Source organism: Condylostylus longicornis, unplaced genomic scaffold, assembly GCF_029603195.1.
Source record: "Condylostylus longicornis isolate FDR11 unplaced genomic scaffold, ASM2960319v2 ptg000004l, whole genome shotgun sequence".
Lineage (NCBI taxonomy): Eukaryota > Metazoa > Arthropoda > Insecta > Diptera > Dolichopodidae > Condylostylus > Condylostylus longicornis.
Window position 1 is genome coordinate 1,533,482 of NW_026577973.1, and position 23,978 is coordinate 1,557,459.

Below are 23,978 nucleotides of genomic sequence, written 5' to 3' on the forward strand. Positions count from 1 at the left end.
AGTTATTTAATATAGTAATAAAATAAATTTTTTTACCAAAAAACAAAAAATTAAACTATTTTTAATTGAAAAGGAAAACAAATTATTTTTATATGAAAACGAATAGTATCAAAATTCCATGATTCTCTTTTTCACTCCTTCAAGTTTGAGCTCCACTTTGCCTTTTTATTTACATATACATACATACATTGTTTTTAATGTACGTATTTCAATATTTTTTATTTACTTGATTGAATTTATTTATATTATTTATAAATCTTCCTATGTAATTTATTTATATTATTAATAAATCTTCCTTTCGAGACATACATATGTTTTTATTGGTTATGTCAGAAGGTTTTATTTTTGAAAAAATTTTTCATCAATAATAACTTTTGAAAAAGTTATTATTGATGAAAGTGAAAAAGTTGCTGATGAGAAGAATTGGAAGATGTACGTCCGTACAAAATCTTCGTAGGGGCTTTAAAAAAAGGTGTTCAAAATCTTAAAACTTTTTTAAAATTCAGTCATCCAAAGCTCGTAAGTCCTGAGATATGTCTTTTAAAAACCTAGGCAAATTCCGCATATGGATTCAAAGGTTTTGGAAAACTACAAAGAAACCAACAAAAACTCGAAGTTTTTAATTCATAGTATTTTTCAGAGAACTTCAGTAAAATTTTAGAGAAAAAGAACACAATATGGAAAAGCACGCATAAAATCGTCATTTTTTCTTCATTTTTTCTGTGGATGAGAGGGCCCATCCAAGACTCAGCAGACTGGACTAAGTCCATCCTTATATTTTTGCGGTAGCTAAAATAATGGTTAAAGGACAGAAATTTCGTTAAGTTATAAATATAATGGTATAATATATAGTTGTTTTTAAATTAGAAAAAAAATATAAAATTTGCTTTATTATCATGATTATTTATTTATTGTATGTATGTATTACTTTTTTTTAATTTAACTTTTGAGAATAAGGTGTTGTACAATATTACAATCTTATATTAAGAAAAAGTATAAATTTCTTTTCAATAGTTGATTTTAATCCGAAATCTCATTATTGAAAGATTTGATGTTTAATCAAAAACTTAATTTTTAACTGGTACGTAAGTTAGTATGATAGCTGAATTTGCAGAAACTTGAATGGAATCTGTCATTACTTTGCTCCTAAATTGGAATATAAAAAATGTTATTTATGCGTACTAAAATGTAAATTTAATATATTTTATTACTTTATTACGACACCTGTCGCATTATATCCATCACTTAAAAGATCGACAGTCATTTTTTCTGGTAATCCGCTGGAACTGAAATTGCCAGTAGCAAAACTGTCTGTAGGATTTAATACAACGAAAAAACCTGGATTTCCTGATTTGATCCTGCAAAGTTAACTACTTTTATGTTTTGTTGGAAAATAAATTGAAAAATAAGGAAGAAATTAAAAAGAAATTAAGGGAAGTAATTCGCATGCAAAGTCAAAAAAGTTTGAGGAAAAACAAAGTGTTTTTGTCAAATTATTTACCTTTGCCTGAAAGTTAGTATCCGAAAAAAATGGTGGTTAGCACAAATTTTAAATGAAAATGAGTTGCAGTATTGAATCTTATACCAATTATCTCTTTATAATAAAATAAATTACCTTGAATATGCTACTAGAGTTCCTGAATGGTACATATCAAAACTTCCATGCATAAACGAAGGAGATTTCCTCATATTGTCCATTTGCTCCCAGGTATTGCTACTTATATTCATCAAATTTTCAGAAGCTGTATCTAAAACAGGAACACCTGGTAGTAGCATTAGAAAAACATTATAAGCTGATGCATCTAAACGATCGTACTTGTCGAAATCATAATTCCACTGCAACCATGCTGAGTTGCCTACGGTTTCCCAAATATTCTTAAGATCCGTATACAGGTTCTTTTCATGACTTCCACCTAAATGTGTGGCAAATCTACCATATATTGGTATATCGATGCCAAAATCGTTATTCGAATTTTTAAATACTTCTGGACGTCCCATGTCTTCGTTAACGCTTAAAAATGCTTTGTTGTCACTTACATTCTTAATGTATGAATTGTATTGTTGCAACAAATCACCAAGTCCTTCTTGATAAGTAGTTTTTGTGTGAGTCCAAAATCCATACTGATCATGCAGGTAATTTCTGTCAGTTTGTGAATTTACCGCTTCGTCTTTAAGATCAACATGCAACAGAAAGTGTTTTGCATTATTTAAACGAAAACCTTTAACCCCTATATTTAACAAATCGTTGAACACTTGATTGAGTTCTGCTTTAACATTTGTGTCATTCATAATTAAATCATATTTTCCTTCGCCAAATTGACTCAGAATCCAATTTCCAGGCTTGATTTCATCCCAAGCAGTGCCATTTACTATCGATTTCCAATTATTAGGTACTTCTGGTTTTTCAACCCATAAGAATGATGTGCGTTTTTGATGGTCTTCAAGTGCTTCTTTAAAGAGTTTAGACTGTTTTGTAACGTAATTTGGAGTTATATCCAGTATAACATTAATATCAGTATCCTTATAGTTTTCAATTACGGCTTTAATTTTACTTTCAACATGATCATTTTTAACTAAATAAGTATCCTCCGGAGACAATTCATAAATAACGCCCTTAGCTTGCAATTTTTTAGCTATTTCAACATTTTTGGCGCTTGCATCTTCTAATTTGCCAAACTTCGCATGTGGTCCTTGTTTATACCAGACAAGCGGAGTTGGAGCAGAACATTTAGGTGCATTGACAATAATTAAAATTGCACCAACCAACATTGCTATCCAAGCAAGCCAAAACAAAATGAAAAACATCCAACGTAAACGTACCCAAAATGGATCATTAGCATATTTCATCAATTCTTCTTTTGTCATTCCAGTAAAAGTCTTAGAAAATAATAAAATTTCATCATTTTTACCAATTTAATTTTAGAAAACAAAGAAAAAATCATAAGTGAAATCATAAAATGTTAGCATAATTAAAAAACAGGAACAATTCCTAAAGAATCACTACTGTCAAATTAATATGTACATATGTATGTATTTTATTATTAATCAATTAAAAGTAAATTGATGTACATACATACATACATACATACATATATAATATAATAACTAATAAGGGTCTGGTTGGCACATAATGCATTTTAACATTTTTATCCATGTTTTATCTTTGACTAAATAAAGGTCAACTCGAAACTTATATAAAGTGATTTTGTTTTATAGACAGTGTGGTATAAAATTTTTTAATTAAAATAAATCAAGTTACTAAATTACAGTCGTCTTTTAAATAATAATTAAAAAAAAAAGCAAAACAAAGAAATAAAAAAATTGTTACTTCGTAATATTAAGTTAGCAAAAAGCCTTACCACTTCATTTTCCTTTTATTTTAAAGTTTTGTAATGCGTGTAATAAAAATAAATTCTGTATTAAAATTCATATATGTACATACATAGTAGACAGTGTGAAAATTTATTTAGTAGATTAATGCCATATATATCTATCTGGGCATCAAGCTCAGAGAACAAATCAAAATTAAATTCCAAATTTATATGGAGTTAAATGGAAGCAGTGTCGGAATTTATTTGTGTGAAGGAAGTTGATCAATATTCTTGGCTCTACTGATTCTACATATTTTTTTAAATTTAAAAATTTCAAAAAAATCGGTCGGTATATAGAAGAAAAAAACAAAAAAATAATTATTACAATCTAGATGGCTTTTAAAACTAAACTATATATTTTATACTAAATAAAATGAGAATCATAAAAAATACTTAAAAATTTCACAAAAAAAAATAAAAAAAATTTCAATCGGCACACTTCGAAAATATAAAACATAAAGAAGTGTTTTTGTATTTTTTTCCGACTTAAAATTTCGGAAAGTAATTTCAGCTTGGTGGCCTGATAGATAAATGTATATATATATATAAATTTTCATATACATACATATGTATGTTGGTATAGATGTAGGTATATATAATATATTATGTTTGTATAGAAAAAATTATTTCGACTGTATGTATGTATGTACGTATAACTTTCTTATTTCTGAAACAGTAGATAATAGATACGTAACTACATACTACTCATTAAAATAATTGAAGGGAACAAAGATGCAAAACTTTTTTTAAAGATTTAAATTTAATAAATTTTATTATCTTTCAAATAAAATGTAATTTTTACTTCCATATTATGGTAAAATGTGTATGGTATAAATCAAAAGTTCTGATAATATCAGTTTTTTCAAGATATGATGTAGATACTCTATAGATACATTAATATATAATTCTAGGTACCCACTGCACATATACACATAAATAAATCGCCATGATACGAAATACAAATTTAGATATTGTCTTACACCAGTTTTTAAAATATTTTGAAACGAAATACTTAACATGCTCGTATGCTTTTAAAGGAAACCCCACCTATAAAAATATGGCTTTGAAGTTTGTTAAGTAATTAGAAACGAATTTTATGGAATTTTCATAGAGGTAAATGGAAGATAAGTCGAAATATAATTTTAAGTAAGAGCATGTCATAAATGAGAATATTAGGACAAATTAATCAATTTAATTTTGATACGGTCATACTCATAGATTATCTACTTTACCCTGTTTTTTTGAAACATTTTTTCCAGCTAAAATGGAGTCAAAAGCTTAGCTTTATGTAGAGCTTTTAGAGGTATGCATGTATGTATATAATTTCATTAAATTTAATTAGTCAATTAGTAAAAAAAAATCTAATATACATACATATAAGATTTAGTATAAGAATTTTAATTTCAAAGTCAAAAGGGGTAGATATGTACCTACCTTATTTATGGTTCCAATATCAATTTTAGCGTCTCCATTTTGCTGATCACCAGTAATAAATTTAACTTCTTCTTTTTTTCCAATCAAATTTTTATCTTCATTTCCAAGCATTTTTTCATCAGCCCCGTCAGCGACAGCATCACCTCCATTTTGAACCATGGCTACGTTATCTTTTTTTACTATAATAAATATATTTTAAACAAAACCTTTTCAAAAATATTCACAAATATGCAGATACTTTTTTAACTTTACTAAATGGTGTTCTTAATCAATCTAAGTAGTAAGTAATATTTCCTAAATCAGATCAGATTGAATTTTGATTCCAGTTTGTGATTGACAATTTATTAATTATCACGGTCTAAATATTTACAAGGTCTTCTGGATAGCATTGACGTTTGAAAATGTAATGTCATCGCGAAAAAAACAACTGCATGTACTCATTTCTGCCCGATGACGTTTAGTCCATGAATTAATTATTAGAAACTGTAAATTTTAGGACTGTCAACGGATTTTTTTTTAGAATTAGCAAGTATGTACTTTCGCGTTTGCAAATATAATATAAATTTTTATTTTAAAAAGCGTCTGTTCATAAAAAAACAAAATTTCATTTATTTTAATATCATAAATCTATAAATTTTTAAATAAGGATTAAATTTGCAATAGTTTTAAAAATAAACTTTTCAAAAAAAGGCAAATCAAACAAGAAATTTAGATTGGACGAAGTGCACGACATACATATATTTGAGCACAAACGAACTGCCTTTGTTGCGATTTATTTTGAAACATTATGTAATTTGGTATCCGGGAAAAATTATCAATATATTCATATTTTTGGACACTAGTTTCAGTACAACAAAAGAAACTATTGTTATAGGAGGAAAATATCGTTATTTGGAAAAAGCATTTTTCGCATGTTTTTAAATACATTTAACACCTTTTACAGGAAAAAGATAGAAAATACGAGATAGAAAAAAATTTTACATGTGTTAACTTTTAGATCTCATTTTAGCGCATCGAAATAAAGAAAAAAAAAGTTTTCAAGAAATTTCGACTTTTGTAAAAAAAAAAAAATTAAAAAAAAAAAACGAAAATTAAATCCCGACTCTGACGAGCTGTATTCCGAAAACTATGGCTCAAACCAAATTAATCGTAGAACCGAAAATAAAGAACAATTGCCTGTAAGATAAGCTCCTAAGATAACTCTATGTTGTATGGCTCCCAGGAAAAGTCTGAGAAAATGAGTATGCCTGCACCCCCCAACACCACACTAACCCCCGCGTACCTACATATTTTCTTGCTGGAAAGAATCATTAACAAAATTATTTTCAATATCATACGAAACACCCTGTATAATGCTCCCCAACTTCTATTTATATTTTTACAAAAACGTAAAAACTTTTTTACAAAAAAAAAAAAATTAAAAAGATGAAAATACATATGTATGTATGTATGTATGTATAGCACTTTCCTGTTTTACCCTTCCCAACGTGTTGATATATTTGTACTATATTTCATACAATATTAATTTATAATTAGAAGTTTTTTTTAATTTTAATTGAAATTTTCAGTCGCGCCTAGATCTTTTACTTTCAAAATTTTTCAATTGATCTTCTCTAATTTTGCGCCTTTGTGCTGGTAAATATCCGTTTAATGGTAAAATTATATCATTGGAATTTATTTTTTTATTAGGATCATATCCTTTGGACTCTAAGAAGGTTTTCGTGCTTTCCTTCGTATCTTCCTCACTGTTATCCCAGTCTTCTTCTTCACTATCATTTTTAGGTTGTGTGGAAACCTCTGTTGCTTTTCTTTTATTATCTTCTTCAATATTTTTATAATTGGTTATGATGGCCCGATCTGGGCAAGAACCGATATGCATAGAGTATTCCTGCTCGGGAATCATATGACATAGATTGAATGGGCACTTAAGTAACTTTGAATCGGGATGATGTGACCGACATTTAATTAAATGTAGCTGAAATTTTTTTCGACGGATAAGATGAGCTTTATTATAAGGACAGGTAACGAGGTCTTCTGGATCTGCCGAATTTATGTCAGCCATTGTCAACCTGCATGTATTGAAATATTTTGTTGATTAATAAAAAAGATGTTGCAGCGTTTTAAAAATATTAGTAAAGATAATGCAAGTGCAGTGCTTATTATAATTGCAATCGAGCAGTGATCGTAATAAATTTAGCGATCAACGAAATCTTAATAATCTATTGAGCAATATTTTTTTTTCGAATGAATGTGGTTTTAACAATTGTCTATGCAAATACATATTGTAAATAGATAAAAGAATTCCCTAACATAGCTTTGGGTAAATTATAAAAATCATGTTGAGCTGTTTATGTTATTAGGCTTTAAATACCGAGTTAATTTTCCAAAACAAAAAAAACTAATAAAAAAAACAGGCGAATTGTTCTTCAAGTTTTGAGTACACTTTTTCTGCTGTATAATAACTGAACCCTTTTAACGCCTGCCAGATCAAAACAACAACTTTGAATATTAAAACTGATTTAACATCAATAACCAATTCGTTAAAATTATTTATTTTATTTAATATCTTTAAAATTATTTATTTCCTTTTCAAATAAAATTATTTTCATTCATTTCTTTTTTGCCTTAATAAATTCAAGATATTTTAGAGTTTTTATTTTAGGGTCCAAGTGCATTACTTTTCAACATTATTTAATAAATTACTAAGTCGAGAAACGACATTTCGAGTTACGACATGATATAAATTTGGACCATTCGGCTTGCAACATTTGACAGATTTTACCGATTTTTGATTAAAAATCTGTGCTGAATTTAGTTATAAGAATCAGTAATGAATTCTTTCTAATTAAAAACACTAGTTAGTTGTTAAAAATACGAATCGAAAAATATTAATTTACTTAATCAGATTTTATTTTATTTTTGTTGTTTTTTTTTTGTTATTTAAACTTTGGTATCTTTTTAAAAAAAAAAACAGGTGAATTTTAGTATAAAATAGTTTGTCTTCACTTTTTTCACCTTTTCTTTACATACATTTTTTTCCCGCCTCAAGCGACAATTCCAGTTACGACATTAATTTCTGGAACCAAAAATGTCGCATCTCGAGGACTTAGTGATTTATCAAAATATTGATTTTTTCCCCGATCTTAATATTCCAATATAAATAAAAGCACTTTCCCTACTTATAAATACTATCTAATCTTTGAATTGTGTCTTTATAATATAAAATGTGATGTATGTTATGTATACGTATATAAATGTATACTTATATACACACAAATAGTATTACAAGCCTTAGTATACATACTTCTAAGTCAGACTATGCAATGCAGGTACGTACTTACATACATACATAAGTACGTTACGTAGTTTATCTTTTTATAATATTTGATAAAAAGAAAATTTTAAAAAGGATTGAAAATAAAGAAACGTGAAGCAAAAAAGTTTATTTTCGCCATTCCAAATGTTATGTTTGATCTATAATATACAGAGCAATAACCCCGCTCTGTATTTGTGATTACATACATACATACATATATGCATACATATATGCATACATATTATGTAGATACCTGTATAAAAATCAAAAATTATTTTCCAGTTTCGGTTTAACTTAAAATAAAATTTATTGAACAAAAACATGTAAACATGAAACAAATTGTAATTATGAACTAAGTTATAATGCTAATAATTTTTCAAAACGTGTTATGTCAACATTATATACTATACTCAATAAATATGTATGTATACGCACGTAAGAAATAATACATATGTATGTATAATTTTTTTGGAACAAGAATAACAAAATGTTCCCGAAATTTTTCCCGAAAAAAATTAATTTGACGATTTTGTAAATCTTATTTATAAGACTATTTTAGAAGTAGATACTATAAAAAACAATAACACCGAAAAGATATGTACTATGAAACACAATACCACTGAAAAACAAAAAATTTTTAAAATAAAAAAAACAGTAGAACAGATACATATAATTTTCTATATATGTATACATAATCATAAAATTTTTCTATCTATAAAAATTTCTCTCCTCGAATTAGACTAGAACCAGTTATCTACCACTTTATCCTAACTGAGCTTCAGAAAATATATAAAGAAATTATCAAAGATAATGTTATCTCCATTGCTTACAAAAAAAATTTCGTTTCATTTTCAGAGAATTTTTCCAGGCACCAAATTACTAGTAGATTGGAACAAAGCATAATTCTTACATGCAAACATACATATAAGTATGTATATAATTGTGCAAAATTTTATAATTGTAATTTTATTTTGTGCTTCTTTAAAAGGAAAATAAATAAAAATTTATAGAATATAAAAATTTGTATTAATGTAAATAACTTTACGCGAAAGTATTAAAACTCTTGCTATTCACTGTATTTATATGTACATCTAAGGCTAAGCACGTACGTGAAATTATGCACTTTGTTATTGGAAAAATATAGACTGTATTGCACTTTTTATCACACCAGATAATGGATTTTCTTTTGATAATAATTTACGGTTTAAGAATAAAATTTTTTAAAAGTGATAAGAAGTCAAAATAAATTTTAATTTTAAAATTTCGTTTGCCTGTTTCACACTTAGGTATATCAATGTAATACATATATGTACGTAATTTATAATTAAAAAACAACAAAAATAATGAAATTTGGCTTACAATCAATGACTATTAATAGAGGTCTAGCATTATTGTTTTATATTATTATAAATTTGCAAAATAGAAACTCTTTATCTTACCAAAATTATTTGTAGATTCTACTTGATGATTTTTTTTCGAATTTTCGATTTCTAATTCTTTGACAACCGGATTTTCTTTGCTGTCATCTCTTTGGTTTGAATCAAGTGTCAAACCAAAGTTGATAATACCATTTTTGGTTAATTTATCTTCAATCATTCTTTATACAAAAAAAACGTTTAAATTTTGAACTTATTATTTAATTAAATTTTTTATTATCACCTATATTTTCAGTTATGTACATATATTAAATTATTTAACTTTGAAGATTTCAGAACTAATTAATCTATACTTATATATTTACTATTTATTTAGCATTAATTACGTACTTTCACAAAATTTTTCTACACTTTTATTACCAACGTCTTGTTACCTAGAATTACTTTTATAAAATATGAAATAAAATATGCAAGTCTTGTTATATGTATGTATATTTTAATCCAATTGCGAATCTAGTGCAACAATTAACATAATTATATCGTATATATACGTAATACGTAAGTATGCATGTATATCTACAATTTCATTTCGTGTGTGTAGTGCATTTGCAATTATGTAGTATAATTAGGTATGTTCACGTTGTTTTTTATGAAACTTTTTGCTGTAACGGTCCATTATAAATTGCATAAGATATGTAAAGGAAAACGATAGATTTTTTATAGATTTTATTTCGTAAATTCTTTAATTATATAAAATAATTCTTTAATCATATAAATTATATAATTAATTATATAAAATAATAGAAATTAAACGTTTTATTTCTTTGTATTTAGTTGTCATTTCATGAGTGTCTAAAAACCTGTCAATTTGTGGTGATGAAAAATGAATCTCTTACTTAAACATGTTATTTTCCATTATGATTTATAGACAAAATAAAAACCTAAAGCATTGTTAAACTAAATAACATTTCGTATACCACTACTAATTTTAAATATTATTTACAATAATATTTCAAAACTAAACTATTCATTTAACTAAAATATTCATTACTAATTATGTATAAATGCAAGCGTGAAATAATATCAAAGTTTATGATGGGATGCTTTTGAGAAATATGTTTGACTTCAACAACCTTATTTGTACAAATTTTGAGGTTGTTTTCAAACCAGCTAAGTATTTTACCTTCTGAAACAACGTGATTGATTTTGTTTTTGAAAAAATAGGTACTTATATGGCAAAAAAAGTCTTGTTTGATCAATTCGAATGTACATATTATGATTGTCATTCACCTTTTTCTCTCCCAGTAAAAAAAAAGTGAGATACGAAATAAAACTTTATAGTACAAAAATTAAGACACATTTTTTATGTATTTTGAAGCGTTTAATTCGCTTTTAGTGAGTAAGGTGGATTTTGTAAAACTTGTAAGGGGAATACGAGTACAATCTATTAAATTTTTTGAAGGTATACATATAATGACCAAATTTTTTCACAGAAAAAATAAACACATCCAGAAATGTAATAAGATTATAATTTTTATTTAGTTATTTAGTTTTTTTAAGCCATAAGCAGGAGCTAAAATGCGTAGTTTATAAGTGAGACGGTCGTTTTCGAAATATGAATAACATTTTTTGCCATTGTAATTTTTTTTCACAATATCTTTAAAGTTGTTGTATCCATGTACTGAAAAAAAATTATATAGGTTCACAGAACATCTACTGTGTTTTTGCAAGAAAACATTGACTTAATTTCTCGTGAAAACAAAAAAAAAATATCATTTTAAAAAAAAGTGAACCAGACGGAAAAGTTGAAAACATTTTTAAAAACTTTATAAATAGGTTATAAACATCAAATTTCAATATATTTATGAAAAAGCAAATATTTTTTGGTTTTTCTAAAAACCGGAAATTATGATTTTGGTTTGTAAAAGTGTGAATTTTAGAAAAAACTATTTGTGAATGTATTTTTTTTATTTGACGAATTTCGAACTAAGTTACGCACGCAGACTTTTGAGTAAATCTAACTCGTAGAGATTATGAATCTGTAATGGCAACATTATTTTTCGGAGTGTTAAAACCGGTATTTTATTAACAGCTGTCAGCATTTGAATTTTTCAAATTTCATAGTCAAAAAAATAATAGACATTTTAAAAAATAATAAACTCTTCAAAAAACAATAGACAATCAAAAAATAAGTTTACAGCCTGATCGTGTATCTCGCTTTTTTACTCATTTTTTGTTCTCTTTCAATTCACAATTCTGAGTATTTTCTATTGAATATTTCATTTTTTCAACAAGATTACTAATTTTTTCAATTGGATTTTTGCATTTTTTCTCAAATTATCGACCGAACGTCTCAGTTTCAAAAACAAAGTATATATAAATTACACAAAATAAATTTTGTATGCATTTGAAAAAAAAACGAGATAAGCAATACCAAATAATTTTTTTCACTCGAAAATAACTTTATACAAGTATATGATAGTTACTCACGAGATACACGATGAGGTCCTTAATTAAATTGAAGTCGTTTTCCTTTGCTGTAACGTTTTGAAACGTTTTAGAGATGTTTGTAATCCTTTTTACTTGGATGACAGAAATAAAACAAAAACTTAAAAAAAATTAACAAACCACTCTTGAATACTGGCTAAAATTTCACTAGTAGAATTTTGACATTTATATTAATTACAAGTGAGATTCATAATTACTCTATTACGAATTTCGGAACACAATTCTACTACTTCGGAATTCAGAATATGAAATTCGTAATTCCTCCGAATTTCAGTGGTACGAGTGAGATTTACAATAAGGGTGCACATAAATGAAGTAATATTAAAAACGCAGCTTGAGTTTCGACCTGATTTCAGGTTACTTAACCTGTCATATCGCTCATATTTTTCACTTTTTGGTACATCCCTTACAAAAGTTGTCAAACTTCAATTGGTTAATAGGTACATATGTATGTATAAATTGAATAAAAATAGCAATATAAACATAAACGAAATTGACCGCGAAGTTGTATTGGGTCCGAAACTTATTTTGTATTTAATTAACAGTTCGCTTTGATTTAAAATTAAGGGCACAAAAATGGATATTTCAAGTTCGTCACAACAAAAATTTATAGAAATGGCTTCAAAAGCTAAGAACCCGATGGAAAAATTTGATGATTCAATGAAATTTGAAAAAGATGGGCAAACTTTTAACTTAATCTGCAAAAGTAAATGCGACGTGGATCCCAAAATTTTAAAATGGGCTTTTAAGTTAGCCGAAAGAAATGTAGGATTATATTATAAAACCTGTTCTATGGGTTGGCAGCCTAAGATTAAACAAAGGGATCTCAATAAAAATTGGGCAAAATATTTGATTGCTTTTGATAAACGCAAAACCCCTATTGCTTATTCAATGTTTAGATTCGATCATGACTATGGAAAAAAAGTATTGTACTGGTAATTGCTTTTGTTTTAACTTATTCTTCCAATAATAATTTTTTACTGCAGTTATGAAATGCAAATAGAGCAAGATTTTCGACGTATAGGCTTAGGAAGGTTTATGATGGCGGCGTTGGAAAAGTGTGCGGAATTTTGGAATATGGAAAAAGTAGTACTAACAGTTTTGAGAAATAATTATGATGCAAAAGCTTTTTTTAGTAAGTTAGATTATAAGCTAGATGAAACTTCACCTGATGATAATGAAAAGGTAGATTATGAAATTTTAAGTAAAGTTCTTTAAGATTAATTTTAATATCTCAATACAATGACAAATAGTTTTTAGAAATAATTTTGTTTTTTTATATAATAATTTATGCTCATTGATATCTATTTGCAATTTGGTTCATAAAGTTTGCAATTTTAATATCTTTCATACTTAGACCACCACAGTCGTGTGTGGACATTGTTATTTGAACCTTATTGTATACGTTGAACCATTCTGGATGATGATCCATTTTTTCGGCCATTAGAGCTATACCTGACATAAAAGTAAATGCCTCATTAAAATTTTTAAATAGAAATTCTTTATAAATCGCGTCCCGATCTTTCACCACAGACCATCCTTCATTTAAAAGTGGAACTAGCACTTCTTCACGCTCCTTTTCGGTTAATTTTGCCTTAAAAAATTGATAACATTATAGTAAGCAGAATCATACGAAATCTTTAAAAGCAAGTAATACATTTATGTATATGTACATTAAATATAAATACATTTACATACATGTACCTACGTTAAAAATGGGTAGGTTTAACAGCCACCTGTTGAAGCAATTACATTACTATAAACAAAAATAATTTCTATTTATTTTAATAGAATTCAATTTTTTTAATTTAATTTCGTTTTAAAAACTATCCACTCATTGAAAGGTGACAAAATTAATACTCGTAATTAAATTATCAAATTTTGGCTTTTTAACCCACACTTAAAATTGATAAAAAATTTTCTTACCATTTTTACTTTCTTCACTTGCGAGGGGATTGTGCTAACTTCACGATTTATTTTGTAACTGAATGGGGATAATTTACTTTTAACAGTGTTAACTGAATAATTTGCAGCAACTTTTACAAACGCTTTTTGGTATAACATGATTTATATGTACATATGTATGTATATAATTTTTTTCAAGGGGATATAAGTATGTACATACTTAATATTGTATACGAATTTATTAGTTTAGAAAACTTAGACTATAGTTGAAAGAAAACCAGTTAATAGTGATTGAATGTCCTTACACAATGTGGTGTACACGTACAATTTTATTCGATATATTCTATTGGGATAGTGGAAAATAAGAGCCGCTTGTAAATTTGGATTTTTTTCGTAGAAAATTGTTTTTAATTCTTATTATTTATTTTCACATAAAAATCATATACAACACAGCGCTGTCGTTTTAAAGTGTTATAGAGTAGTCGCTTTTACAAAAAAAAATGAGCTTTCAAGTTTGAAGGGTCCACCTACCTGATATTATTATAAATTATGTACTATCAATTTTTATCAATGCCTACATCAATTATTAAATAATATTCTGATAGTTAACTGTACTTAATTTATTAATTTTTTTTTTTCAAACTATTATTTAAGAATCGCCAATCAGATACGCACGCCGTACATTTTCGTTTAAATACATTAACCTAAAAGTTATATACATTTAAATTTTTGATCATCAAGATATATAAATGAAACCTAGAAACTGTGCGACAAAAAAGGCTCCAAAACACGTTCTAATTTTGCCTAAACACACTGAACACTAAAAATTCGAAAAAAATATTTGTGGCTGAGTGGTGTAAAAATATTTTATTAAAGAACAAATGTTTTCATTCAGTTATATAAAATTGCAAACATTTTACTTCAAGTTTCTCTCAAAGTAGACATTTCACCACTAACCAAGAAAAGTGTTTTAAAAATCAAAATATTTTGGTTTTTTTAGAAAACTAAAAAACTAGCAAAGGACAGAAAATATTATACAGAGGAGTAAACTTTAAATGTGGTTTCTTATGATTCTCTTTTTAGAGTTACTTTTGTACATGTATATGCATTTTTGTGTTTTGAGGTTAATACACTTTTTTTTTTGGAATTATCGAGCTATTATTTGTTTAATCAATTCCAAAATCAAAGTAATTACATATGCTGAAAAAGTAAAAAAAACACATCCCCTAAGTAATGAATAAAACCCGGTGTACTAAATATTAAAAAGAACTTTTTGTTTCCATCATTTATAAATTGGAATTTTTACAAAGTAATGAAGTACCGAAGTAGACGTGAACAAAAGGAAGAAAAACTCTTCGTTCGAGGTACAAACGGCTGCCGTGGTTCTACTGGACCTCTGTACATTACATGTGTACGTAACAAGCGTAGCATAGATTGTTGTATGTGCACATTGTAAGGAAGCACCAATCAGTTTGTGTTACCTTTCCATTTCTGCAAATACGAAAATCGCTTCACGAAAATCGAATTACATAAGGCCCCAGTCCAGCTGATTTTGAAATTGAAATTTTCAAATTCGATAAAAATTTCAAAGCTTAAGTCAAAGTAAAAAATTTTGGAACGTTTTGGTTTTTAATTGCATCATCTAATACTGCTCATACACGGTTTAAGAAAGAAAACCTAAAGCTATTAGACTATTGCAAATTTTTTATAAACTTTAATGAATACCAAATTGTTTTTACAAATCTGATGGTAAATCTGAGCATAACCGAATAGTTTTCCATTTTTTTCATCGAATTTAATTTGAGGTCATTTTTCGATTATTATAAGATTTTTATAAGATTCCGATTATATTTAATATTCAATCTGATTTCTTAAATCATATTTATTAAGTGTCGTCAGATAAAGTTTGATGAGAAACAGGGTTCACATATGCGACCCTCTCAGGCTCAGTAATAACTGTAATAACTTACAAAATATAACATTATGCAAGATTGTCGAAATCTAAAAAGTTGTGAAATTATCTAAGGTTGTCAAATCTTCAAAATCTCAACCCTAGTTTTAAATTTTTGTTGGCCAGATTTGTAACGAATATATTAATATGATCTTGTTGTTGCCAGTCTTGTGCTTTAAACTTTATTTTAAATTTCACTAAAAAAGAGAAATATTTAAAAATGTTTAATATTTTTTGAAATTGTGACATTGACAGTATTAAGAGCTTGCACATACTCAAATATTCGTTTATGACGGAAAGCAATTCAAAAATAATACAAGTATCTATTAGTACTAATAGTCTACTTTAAATCCCTATCTAAATTTCAGTTAATAAAATAATAAGCTTTATTTTGTTATCAAATATTTTTTAATTTTTTTTGACACATTTAATTATTTTTAACATATACTTTGAAGTTGTCAAAAAAATATCTCAGTAAAGTTGTCCTCAGGCTTATTTATTATTAATATTTAACTCGTTTTTTTAAATTTTTGTATCTTGAAAAGGTTATAAATTTAATTAAGCCAAAAAATTATTGCTTTTGATATTAAAATAAGTTCTTAAAATGTAAGGTTTTTATTTGAATGTAAATCGGTAAAGTAAGGAAATTGAAATGTATAGAGAACGTAAGGTACTGTTTAATAAATGCCGAATAATAGACATTACTATTTTATCATATTTACTGTTAGATATTTTAAAAGATAAAAATTTTGCAGCTCTGTACGCCTTATCGTTTTGTTTTAGCTGTTCATGAATAGCTTTATACTGTACTAAATATACTAGTATAAAGCCCCGCAAGAATGCATTCATATTAGGTCTTTCTGGGATAAAACTTAAAACAACTTTAAAATGAGAAACAATGACGTAATTCCTCGCAAAAAGAAAATAATTCTTATTTAAAAAAAAAAGCGGACGGAAAAATTGAAAAAAAAATAAACTTTGGGAAAACAAAAAGTATAATCCCAATTAAAAACTTTCTTATACCAGACAGACCTATTGATTAAGCTGCTATACAATTATACATGTCATAAAAAATCGTATGGGTGAGTCGCAATTGATAGACCTGCATCACAGTTTAGCTATGATAAGTGTGAGACTTACCGTTTTCAAATAATAACTACTCGAGCAAAAAATTTTGAATAGAAAGACTGAAAATTTTTCAAAAAACGACTACTACATCTTTGTTATTCATCATCCTTCTTGCCACCTGGCCGTTTGGTAGACTAATTGATAACAATGATATTTTCCTAAAAGAACCCTAACGCGTCATTACAACTAACATTTATTTATTTGAAATATTACAAAATTGTGATTTTGTAACCTCGGACGTAAACGATTTGAATGCTAAAAATCTATTAGCAAACAAATAATGCATAGAATCTATTATGCATACACCATATTTTTTTTTCTGAATAGTATTTTCTGAGGAAAGTTCTGCAAAACTTTTTTGGTTACTAAAGCTCAGAACATTAGTTTATTAGAAAAGTAAAAAGCAAAATCACTATGTTTTGTTCTCTTCTTTGAGTACTTTATTTCATATTATGTGTTATGAATTATGTTTCATTCACGAAGTATATTTTCTTGCTAACTCCATTTCAAATAACAAAATAACAATATCAAATAAAATGTGCAATACATATGACATAAAATGTCAAATAACATAACAATTCTTAGAACGAATATTATGCAATGACAGGTTTATTTAATTTGTTGGCAAAACCTGTATAGACTTCATACGATATACATATAAATAACATGTTATAGAGCCTGGGTGGCAAAACTTGTAAAAATTATATACATATTTTGTTATGTAAACGTGCCGAGAAGTTTTTATAAGGGAGTTAAACTGAGAAATAACTTTATATAAAAATTTCAAAAAATTCGCTATATAATGCATATGTACGTATGCATGAAAGTATCAAATAGTTTTTATTTCAATAAAAAATAAAGATATTAGTTCAATTTAACAAAATGTAAGTAATAAACAAGTAAAACCGACAGAATAGTACCCTGCAGTTTGACAATCTGAGGCAATTACTTGAACCTGTTAAACCACTGATTAGAAACTTCCTGAATATTATGTCTGATCAATAGGTGGACACAAGACTACTAGTTTTATAAATCTAGCTTTAATATTTTTCCAAATATTACTTTCCAAAGTTGACTTTCGGAGTTGTATGGCAATTACCCGAAGTGAGTGGCAAGCTTTCTTTATCGCGGGACAGCGTTCTTTAAAAAGCAAAATGTTTAACCATTATCTAAAACGCGGTTTTTTTCAAATTTTTGATACTGTTTTTGTCATAAACCTCAGGTTGTAGGAATCTGGAATTTTAACAGCTTTTAGACACTATTAAATTATTAATTTCGTTAAAAGAAATTTTTTTGCAACTCCACTCGAATTTTTGGCGACATATATTTCCGAAACGACAAAATTTCCATGTTTCTACAAATGACGAAAGCTAACGGTAAATGCCGTGTCATTAATTTTTCCTAACTCACACAAATTCGAACATTATGTTAACGCCTCTTTTAATGTTTTTTGGTTTTATTTTAAAGATTGCTCATTCTAAATGTATGCAATCTTTGAAATTTTTTGCGATATAAATGAAATTAATTAATGTTTTATAATAGTACTTTCACCTTTTGAACCTTACAAACCATGGGTTTGATCCTATTTTATTAAGTTTGAATTATCTTAAGATGTATGTATCTCTTGAATTATTTTAAAGTGTATTGAATTATCTTACAGTGTAACTCTTTTGTAATTATACAAGATTACATATTAAAGCTATACTTATTCCTTATCGATGCCCGTTTAACCACAAATTAATATTCTGTTAGCGTAGAAATTTCCGGACATATATATACATACATACATTATAATTAGCTACTATTACGCCTAAATTTAATTCTTGTTCAGGTCAAATCTATTCTCAAATGCTAGATTTTGCAATTCTTTTTTTTTGTCTAATTCTTTTTTAAATTTTAACAATAATTTAATCAAAAGATCAAATTGAACCCCTGTGCTAAATGCGATTCTTGTGTTAAGTATTATTTATGCTACATTCTTAACTTCAAAAATAGTTTTTATATGATTTTACTTGGTTAACGATATCTTAGTTAGAATAGGACCATTGGTTTGCTTGTTTGGTTGGTACTAATTATGCTAGGTTTCCCCCTTGGCTTCCCAACCATTTTCTTGCAGGTGTAGAGAACCGTGCAGGCACTTACCCTTTCCTCCAGCAGTTAATCCTCCAGCTTTGAGTACTCAATACAATACTCAAGTACTAAATCGTCTTAAGTTTGCAGCTTACTTTATATGTATGTTTTTACGTAAGATATGTATGTGTTATATTATTTATAAACATAATTTGCTTTCACTTACACTTCACACCTTGTTCAGGTTCATATTAAGCTTAGTTTATCGAAAGCAATTTTATTACAGTATGATAATGTGTCTTGAGATTTGAAAAAGTCTGGTTAATGAGGGATAATTTAGATATGTATGATCTATGGAGTTTCGAAAAAAGTATGATCTATGAAGTTTCAAATAGATCTTCAAATATTGTTTAAACATTTTTTTAATCATTAAAACTATTCAAAAAACTTAGCAAGCGATATACGTATTGCCATTGAGGAACTGCCTTGGAAACTGAATGTCCTGCCGGTTTCAAAAATTTGTTAGCTGAGCTGTTTATTCAAAGGTAACAAGAGGTAATAAAAAAGATGTGGACGTTCTCTACAAGTTTCGTTCGAAGAATTTTTTTGCTGGACGAGGTATCAAAACGCAAAAACGAGCTTTGAAAAATTTTGTTATAAATAGAATTTTAAATGGAGAGTAGATTTTGTAGAAAACTTTGTAAACTTCAAAGTTTTATTTTCTTTGCAAGTAAATTACGAACATTTAACGAATGTTTCCTCAAATGGCTCTTAACATATTGAAGAAAAACTTATTTAATTTGTCCCTTTCTATAAAATATGTATTTTAAAAACTGACTCTATGGTAAAAATATTTTTTATGTAAGATGTACATAAATGCATGACATAAATATATACATATGTACATGATTACTTTTATTGCAGTTCGATAAAAATATAAAGTTCTTTTGTTAAATTTTAATATCAATTACAGAAAAGTTTTTAATTTATTTTAAACGACATTTAAAGCACACTCATTCGTTTATACTGAATATATTATACATAAACGATGGTGACCTAGGATAACAAACAATTGTGAGAGTGCAAAGACAATACCATACCACGCATAGATTCAGTTATTATCTGCTTACACATACATATACATATGTATATTGTTGTGAAAATTGCTATGGAAAACAAAGTCTTTGCATAATAAAAAATTTATAAATGAGATTAATTTTTTTTGTATCGATTAAATTTATGACTATGTAACTTTAATTTACTGTTAACTGGATTTTGGGTTGCATTAATTTACTTTATATTTGTAGGTACCTACGAGAGAACCAGTTTGATATGATCATTTTATTGAAAAAGGAAAATACCTAGATATCATTGAAGATGATCTAAAAAATTTTATGATCAAAAACTAGAAATAATTACACTTCAATGCATCAAAACACATGTAATAATATATGTACATATATGAGTGTATATGCGAACTATTATACAATAAATAATTGTTTATTAAAAACGTAAATATAAAAAGGGTAGTCTTCCATCGTACATGACTTAGTTTATTTGTTCACTTCAAAGTAATCAAGTAAAGCACTAAAAATTTAAAGCATACAAAATGGTGTTAAAAGAGATCCTTATTGTAGTATGCTTTGCAATTCTTGTATCTGCAGATGTTGCACCACTTATCGCACTAGGACCGGCGACAATTTTAAAATCAAGGGAAATTCCATCGATATATTCATCATCCGTGCTTCAAGCTGTCGCTAACGATGGACGTGGATTATCTTACAGCACTCTGCAAACTCATAATCCAGTTGTTCCGGTATTGGAATCGGTATGATTTTATTATTTTATATTACATCAAAATTGTGAATATTCTTTCGTATTGTATGTAGTTTTAAGAAGAAACTCAATAATTTGATGACTGTATTATGTAGCAATGAGTAAGGGTTTTTACTTACTTTCTGCTATTTATAAAATGACATAAACATTATAATTTTGTTTTTATAACTATGTGTTAATGCTTATGTTTAAAAAATTATAATTTTACATTTTTTTCTTTTACAGAAACTGGTACAACCGGTTATTAGGTATGATGTCGGTTCTTTTAATTTGCCACTTTCTAATATTGGTTTGTTCGTTCAAAATCCACCTCTTGTAAGTGGTTTGGTTCCAGTACAACAAATTGAGTCGATTTCCAATCCAGGAGGTTCACCTGCAATTTCAAATACACCTGTTTTATCCAATGGCAATGTATCTAATAATGATGACTCAGTTACGATTGAAGCAAATTAGTCCTTTTAACTTATATGAGAATACATATGTCTTAAATGCAAACGAATCTTTATTTTAGATATAACTAATAAAGTTTCCGTAACAATAATATTAATACGCAGGTATTTATGTACGATGGTTGTAATAGCTAAAAAAACAAACTCAAGCAAATAAAAAGAAATATTTTTCTTGTGAAAAACAAAAAACTGTTTTGAGATACTTACAATTAACATTATACTATGTATAGAGGTTTCGTCGATTAGATTTTGTCGGGTCGGGTTATATTTTAATAATCAGCGATATGGTGTGTGTATAATTATGGTATAAAGATTTGATTAACAATCAAATCAAAATTAAGAATTTTCACATTATTATAGTTATTCATTATGAAAGATTTTTGATTCTGTAGCTTGACTTCGCGACCGATTGTTAATTTTGCAAAAGAGTTTATATTTAAATTTTATTATTTATTCCATTAGTTGTGCAAGTTTTTAGATTTTTGTTATTTATGTACATTTAAGGTGGTAGTATGTAAGACAGTGTTTGCATACATGATGCAGTATTTCATACTGATTTAACTTTTTAAAAACATTCTGAAAATAAAAAATGCCTGAACACTAGCATGCATATAATCGAAGTGACTAAATAAATTTCTTTTATGGGCTTTTAAAGCATATTTTTTAGTTTGTTTCCTATAGAAATGAGTGCAGCAATCAAAATATATGTATAGAGGAAAACGAAAAAGTGCGTCACAAAACTTAAGTTGCTGAAACGCTTTTGCAGAGAAAAGGTCTGTTTTGATTTTTCTTTGCAAACAATAAGTTTTTATGATTTGAATTAACTTCTTCTAAAAACATACATAAAATGAATATATAATACACATACTTAGGAATTAAAATGTAATTAAAATATTTTGATAACCTTTTAACACTATCTATAATAAATATATTTAAAATCGCAATTTAAGTTCTACAAAATACAGCAAGATTATAATGCAACTGTTTGTGTGTATTTATAAATATGTAGATATGTTAGTTTTTTGTTCAAAAACAAAAGCTTGTGTCTGTCAATTTATTTATCTAGTGAGGAATATTTAATATTTTAGAAAAGGACAAATAATTTGCATAGCAAATATAATAAAAAATTAATTTATTTTATTAAACATAATTTTCTATATATTTTAACGTAATTTAATACACAAAACATTTATTTTCACTAACCTTAATTAACTTTATCCAAAAGCATGATATACATATGTACTATATAGTGAAAAATAATGTCAATAATTTTGAACAGAAAAAGAAAATCAGGAATGAGTTTTATTTTGTCTTATAGTTAGTACTTTTTTGAGTATCTGTCAGATTATAGCGTTCCCTTATATGGTTCTCATATTTATATCCATACACATGTGTATGAATGTGTATATTGGATTTAATAACTTTAAACTGTAATCCATTCTGAGTCTTTCTCTGCTGGATATTCTCTTAAGTCTCTTATTTTTTCATAAATTACTAATGAATCACCACCATGGTTTGATGTTGATTCTTTATCACTTACTTTATTGTATAATTTTTTTCCTGCACTAATTGTATATTCTACACCATCACCAATTTTTTCCCCTGCTTTACGGAAAACATTTGCAACGTTATGAGCTGAAAATGTTTCATCATCAATGCCAATATTAACACCACCACTTTCTGGACCCGGACAACCGGTTTGGTTTATTATACTTAAATCAAAGGGATCAACTAAAGATGAAGCTAAGCGATTTCTTAATTTGTCAATATATATTCTATCTAGAATTTTTGTTCTAGATAATAAAGTTGCACTTCGACGATGAAATGGTCCCAATTTTTGACATGAAAATATTCCGCCATAATTTTCATAGTCTGTCATAAAAACTGTAAATGATGAACTGCCAGCAATATTTAATGGAAATTTGACTTTCATTTTTGCTGGTATATCATTATCTGGTACAGTAATGTCGCCAGTATAACTATAATTATGTTTCAATGGAGTCAATCCTAATATAAGATGTTGTGATGTTTGTTGAATTTTGTATTCTCCTGGTTCTTCACCCCTTGTTATATTATATATTAAACAGCTTGATGCTGTAGAAGTTTTCTGTACGGCATACCAAACTCCTAAGAATTTACTCATTTCAAAGCCGGATTGTGGTTCAACAGAAGGGCATTGCCCAGAATGATATGTATGGCTTAAAGTAAAGCCAAAGCAAAATCCCAGTAATACTAAAAACTTAAGCATCTTTGTTTATCTGTCTTTTACTAAAAATAGAATAATTTTTCTTCACTTCTATAACAGCTTTGAAATATTATTGTCGCTTTACTTTTGTTTCATAAAAAATTGTTCTTTATCGGTTAAATGATCGCAACTGACTGAGCTATAGAATTCTGAAAATGAGTTTATTTATTTTTATTTTCTTCTGAATTGTTTTCATTATTGTGATTTGTGCTTTATTTTTATTTTCATCTAAAGGTTATCATGTCATTATTGTAAAATTCTCTTTTAGTTTGCCTGTATGATTCACACATGATTGGTGCTTAGTTATTAGATTTTGTGGTAAACAGAATAATATAATGTTGGGTATATACATACATACATAAGTACGTACCTACTATATAGGCACATAC

The 23,978-nt window shown here is 27.1% G+C and overlaps 5 protein-coding genes across 8 annotated transcripts; 1 reads left to right on the plus strand and 4 right to left on the minus strand.

Moving 5' to 3' along the window:
- Positions 1-881: 881 nt before the first annotated feature.
- LOC129612489 (uncharacterized) lies at positions 882-9,895 on the minus strand. 3 transcript variants are annotated; one of them, XM_055526122.1, is made up of 6 exons: positions 9,781-9,895; positions 9,561-9,718; positions 4,806-4,984; positions 1,616-2,877; positions 1,212-1,358; positions 882-1,146 (listed from the first exon to the last, which is right to left on the minus strand). In XM_055526122.1, the coding sequence occupies exons 2-6, from the start codon at positions 9,715-9,717 to the stop codon at positions 1,068-1,070; spliced, it is 1,824 nt and encodes a 607-aa protein (XP_055382097.1). In that variant the 5' UTR covers position 9,718; positions 9,781-9,895; the 3' UTR covers positions 882-1,067. The 3 variants fall into 3 exon arrangements, with proteins under 3 accessions (XP_055382097.1, XP_055382087.1, XP_055382107.1); XM_055526112.1 differs by having other exon boundaries at positions 9,561-9,828; XM_055526132.1 differs by lacking the exons at positions 9,561-9,718; positions 9,781-9,895 and adding an exon at positions 5,044-6,011.
- Positions 6,156-9,555, minus strand: LOC129612507 (gametocyte-specific factor 1 homolog). The gene is made up of 2 exons (XM_055526153.1): positions 9,481-9,555; positions 6,156-6,874 (listed from the first exon to the last, which is right to left on the minus strand). The coding sequence occupies exon 2, from the start codon at positions 6,865-6,867 to the stop codon at positions 6,370-6,372; it is 498 nt and encodes a 165-aa protein (XP_055382128.1). The 5' UTR covers positions 6,868-6,874; positions 9,481-9,555; the 3' UTR covers positions 6,156-6,369.
- Positions 9,896-12,475: 2,580 nt separating the features above from the next.
- On the plus strand, positions 12,476-21,785 carry LOC129609988 (N-alpha-acetyltransferase 40). 2 transcript variants are annotated; one of them, XR_008697067.1, is made up of 4 exons: positions 12,476-12,940; positions 12,992-13,190; positions 20,367-20,887; positions 21,121-21,785. XR_008697067.1 is itself a non-coding variant. In XM_055522285.1 (2 exons), the coding sequence occupies exons 1-2, from the start codon at positions 12,582-12,584 to the stop codon at positions 13,221-13,223; spliced, it is 591 nt and encodes a 196-aa protein (XP_055378260.1). In that variant the 5' UTR covers positions 12,476-12,581. The 2 variants fall into 2 exon arrangements, 1 of the variants encoding a protein (XP_055378260.1); XM_055522285.1 differs by lacking the exons at positions 20,367-20,887; positions 21,121-21,785 and having other exon boundaries at positions 12,992-13,223.
- On the minus strand, positions 13,211-14,362 carry LOC129610000 (pterin-4-alpha-carbinolamine dehydratase). The gene is made up of 2 exons (XM_055522298.1): positions 13,932-14,362; positions 13,211-13,599 (listed from the first exon to the last, which is right to left on the minus strand). The coding sequence occupies exons 1-2, from the start codon at positions 14,067-14,069 to the stop codon at positions 13,300-13,302; spliced, it is 438 nt and encodes a 145-aa protein (XP_055378273.1). The 5' UTR covers positions 14,070-14,362; the 3' UTR covers positions 13,211-13,299.
- Positions 21,786-22,459: 674 nt separating the features above from the next.
- On the minus strand, positions 22,460-23,728 carry LOC129610341 (apolipoprotein D-like). Its single transcript, XM_055522889.1, has one exon. The coding sequence runs from the start codon at positions 23,590-23,592 to the stop codon at positions 22,768-22,770; it is 825 nt and encodes a 274-aa protein (XP_055378864.1). The 5' UTR covers positions 23,593-23,728; the 3' UTR covers positions 22,460-22,767.
- Between the last annotated feature and the right edge of the window lie 250 nt (positions 23,729-23,978).

Bases quoted from the DNA above. Each gene is read 5' to 3' on its own strand.
- LOC129612507 (XM_055526153.1), bottom strand. From the start codon at position 6,867: ATGGCTGACATAAATTCGGCAGATCCAGAAGACCTCGTTACCTGTCCT.
- LOC129612489 (XM_055526122.1), bottom strand. From the start codon at position 9,717: ATGATTGAAGATAAATTAACCAAAAATGGTATTATCAACTTTGGTTTG. The intron at 4,985-9,560 runs GTAAGATAAAGA...TATTTATTATAG, and splicing joins AGAATCTACAAATAATTTTG to TAAAAAAAGATAACGTAGCC. The intron at 2,878-4,805 runs GTAGGTACATAT...TTATTTTCTAAG, and splicing joins ATATTGGAACCATAAATAAG to ACTTTTACTGGAATGACAAA.
- LOC129609988 (XM_055522285.1), top strand. From the start codon at position 12,582: ATGGATATTTCAAGTTCGTCACAACAAAAATTTATAGAAATGGCTTCA. The intron at 12,941-12,991 runs GTAATTGCTTTT...TTTTTACTGCAG, and splicing joins GGAAAAAAAGTATTGTACTG to TTATGAAATGCAAATAGAGC.
- LOC129610000 (XM_055522298.1), bottom strand. From the start codon at position 14,069: ATGTTATACCAAAAAGCGTTTGTAAAAGTTGCTGCAAATTATTCAGTT. The intron at 13,600-13,931 runs GTAAGAAAATTT...CAATTTTTTAAG, and splicing joins AAGTGAAGAAAGTAAAAATG to GCAAAATTAACCGAAAAGGA.
- LOC129610341 (XM_055522889.1), bottom strand. From the start codon at position 23,592: ATGCTTAAGTTTTTAGTATTACTGGGATTTTGCTTTGGCTTTACTTTA.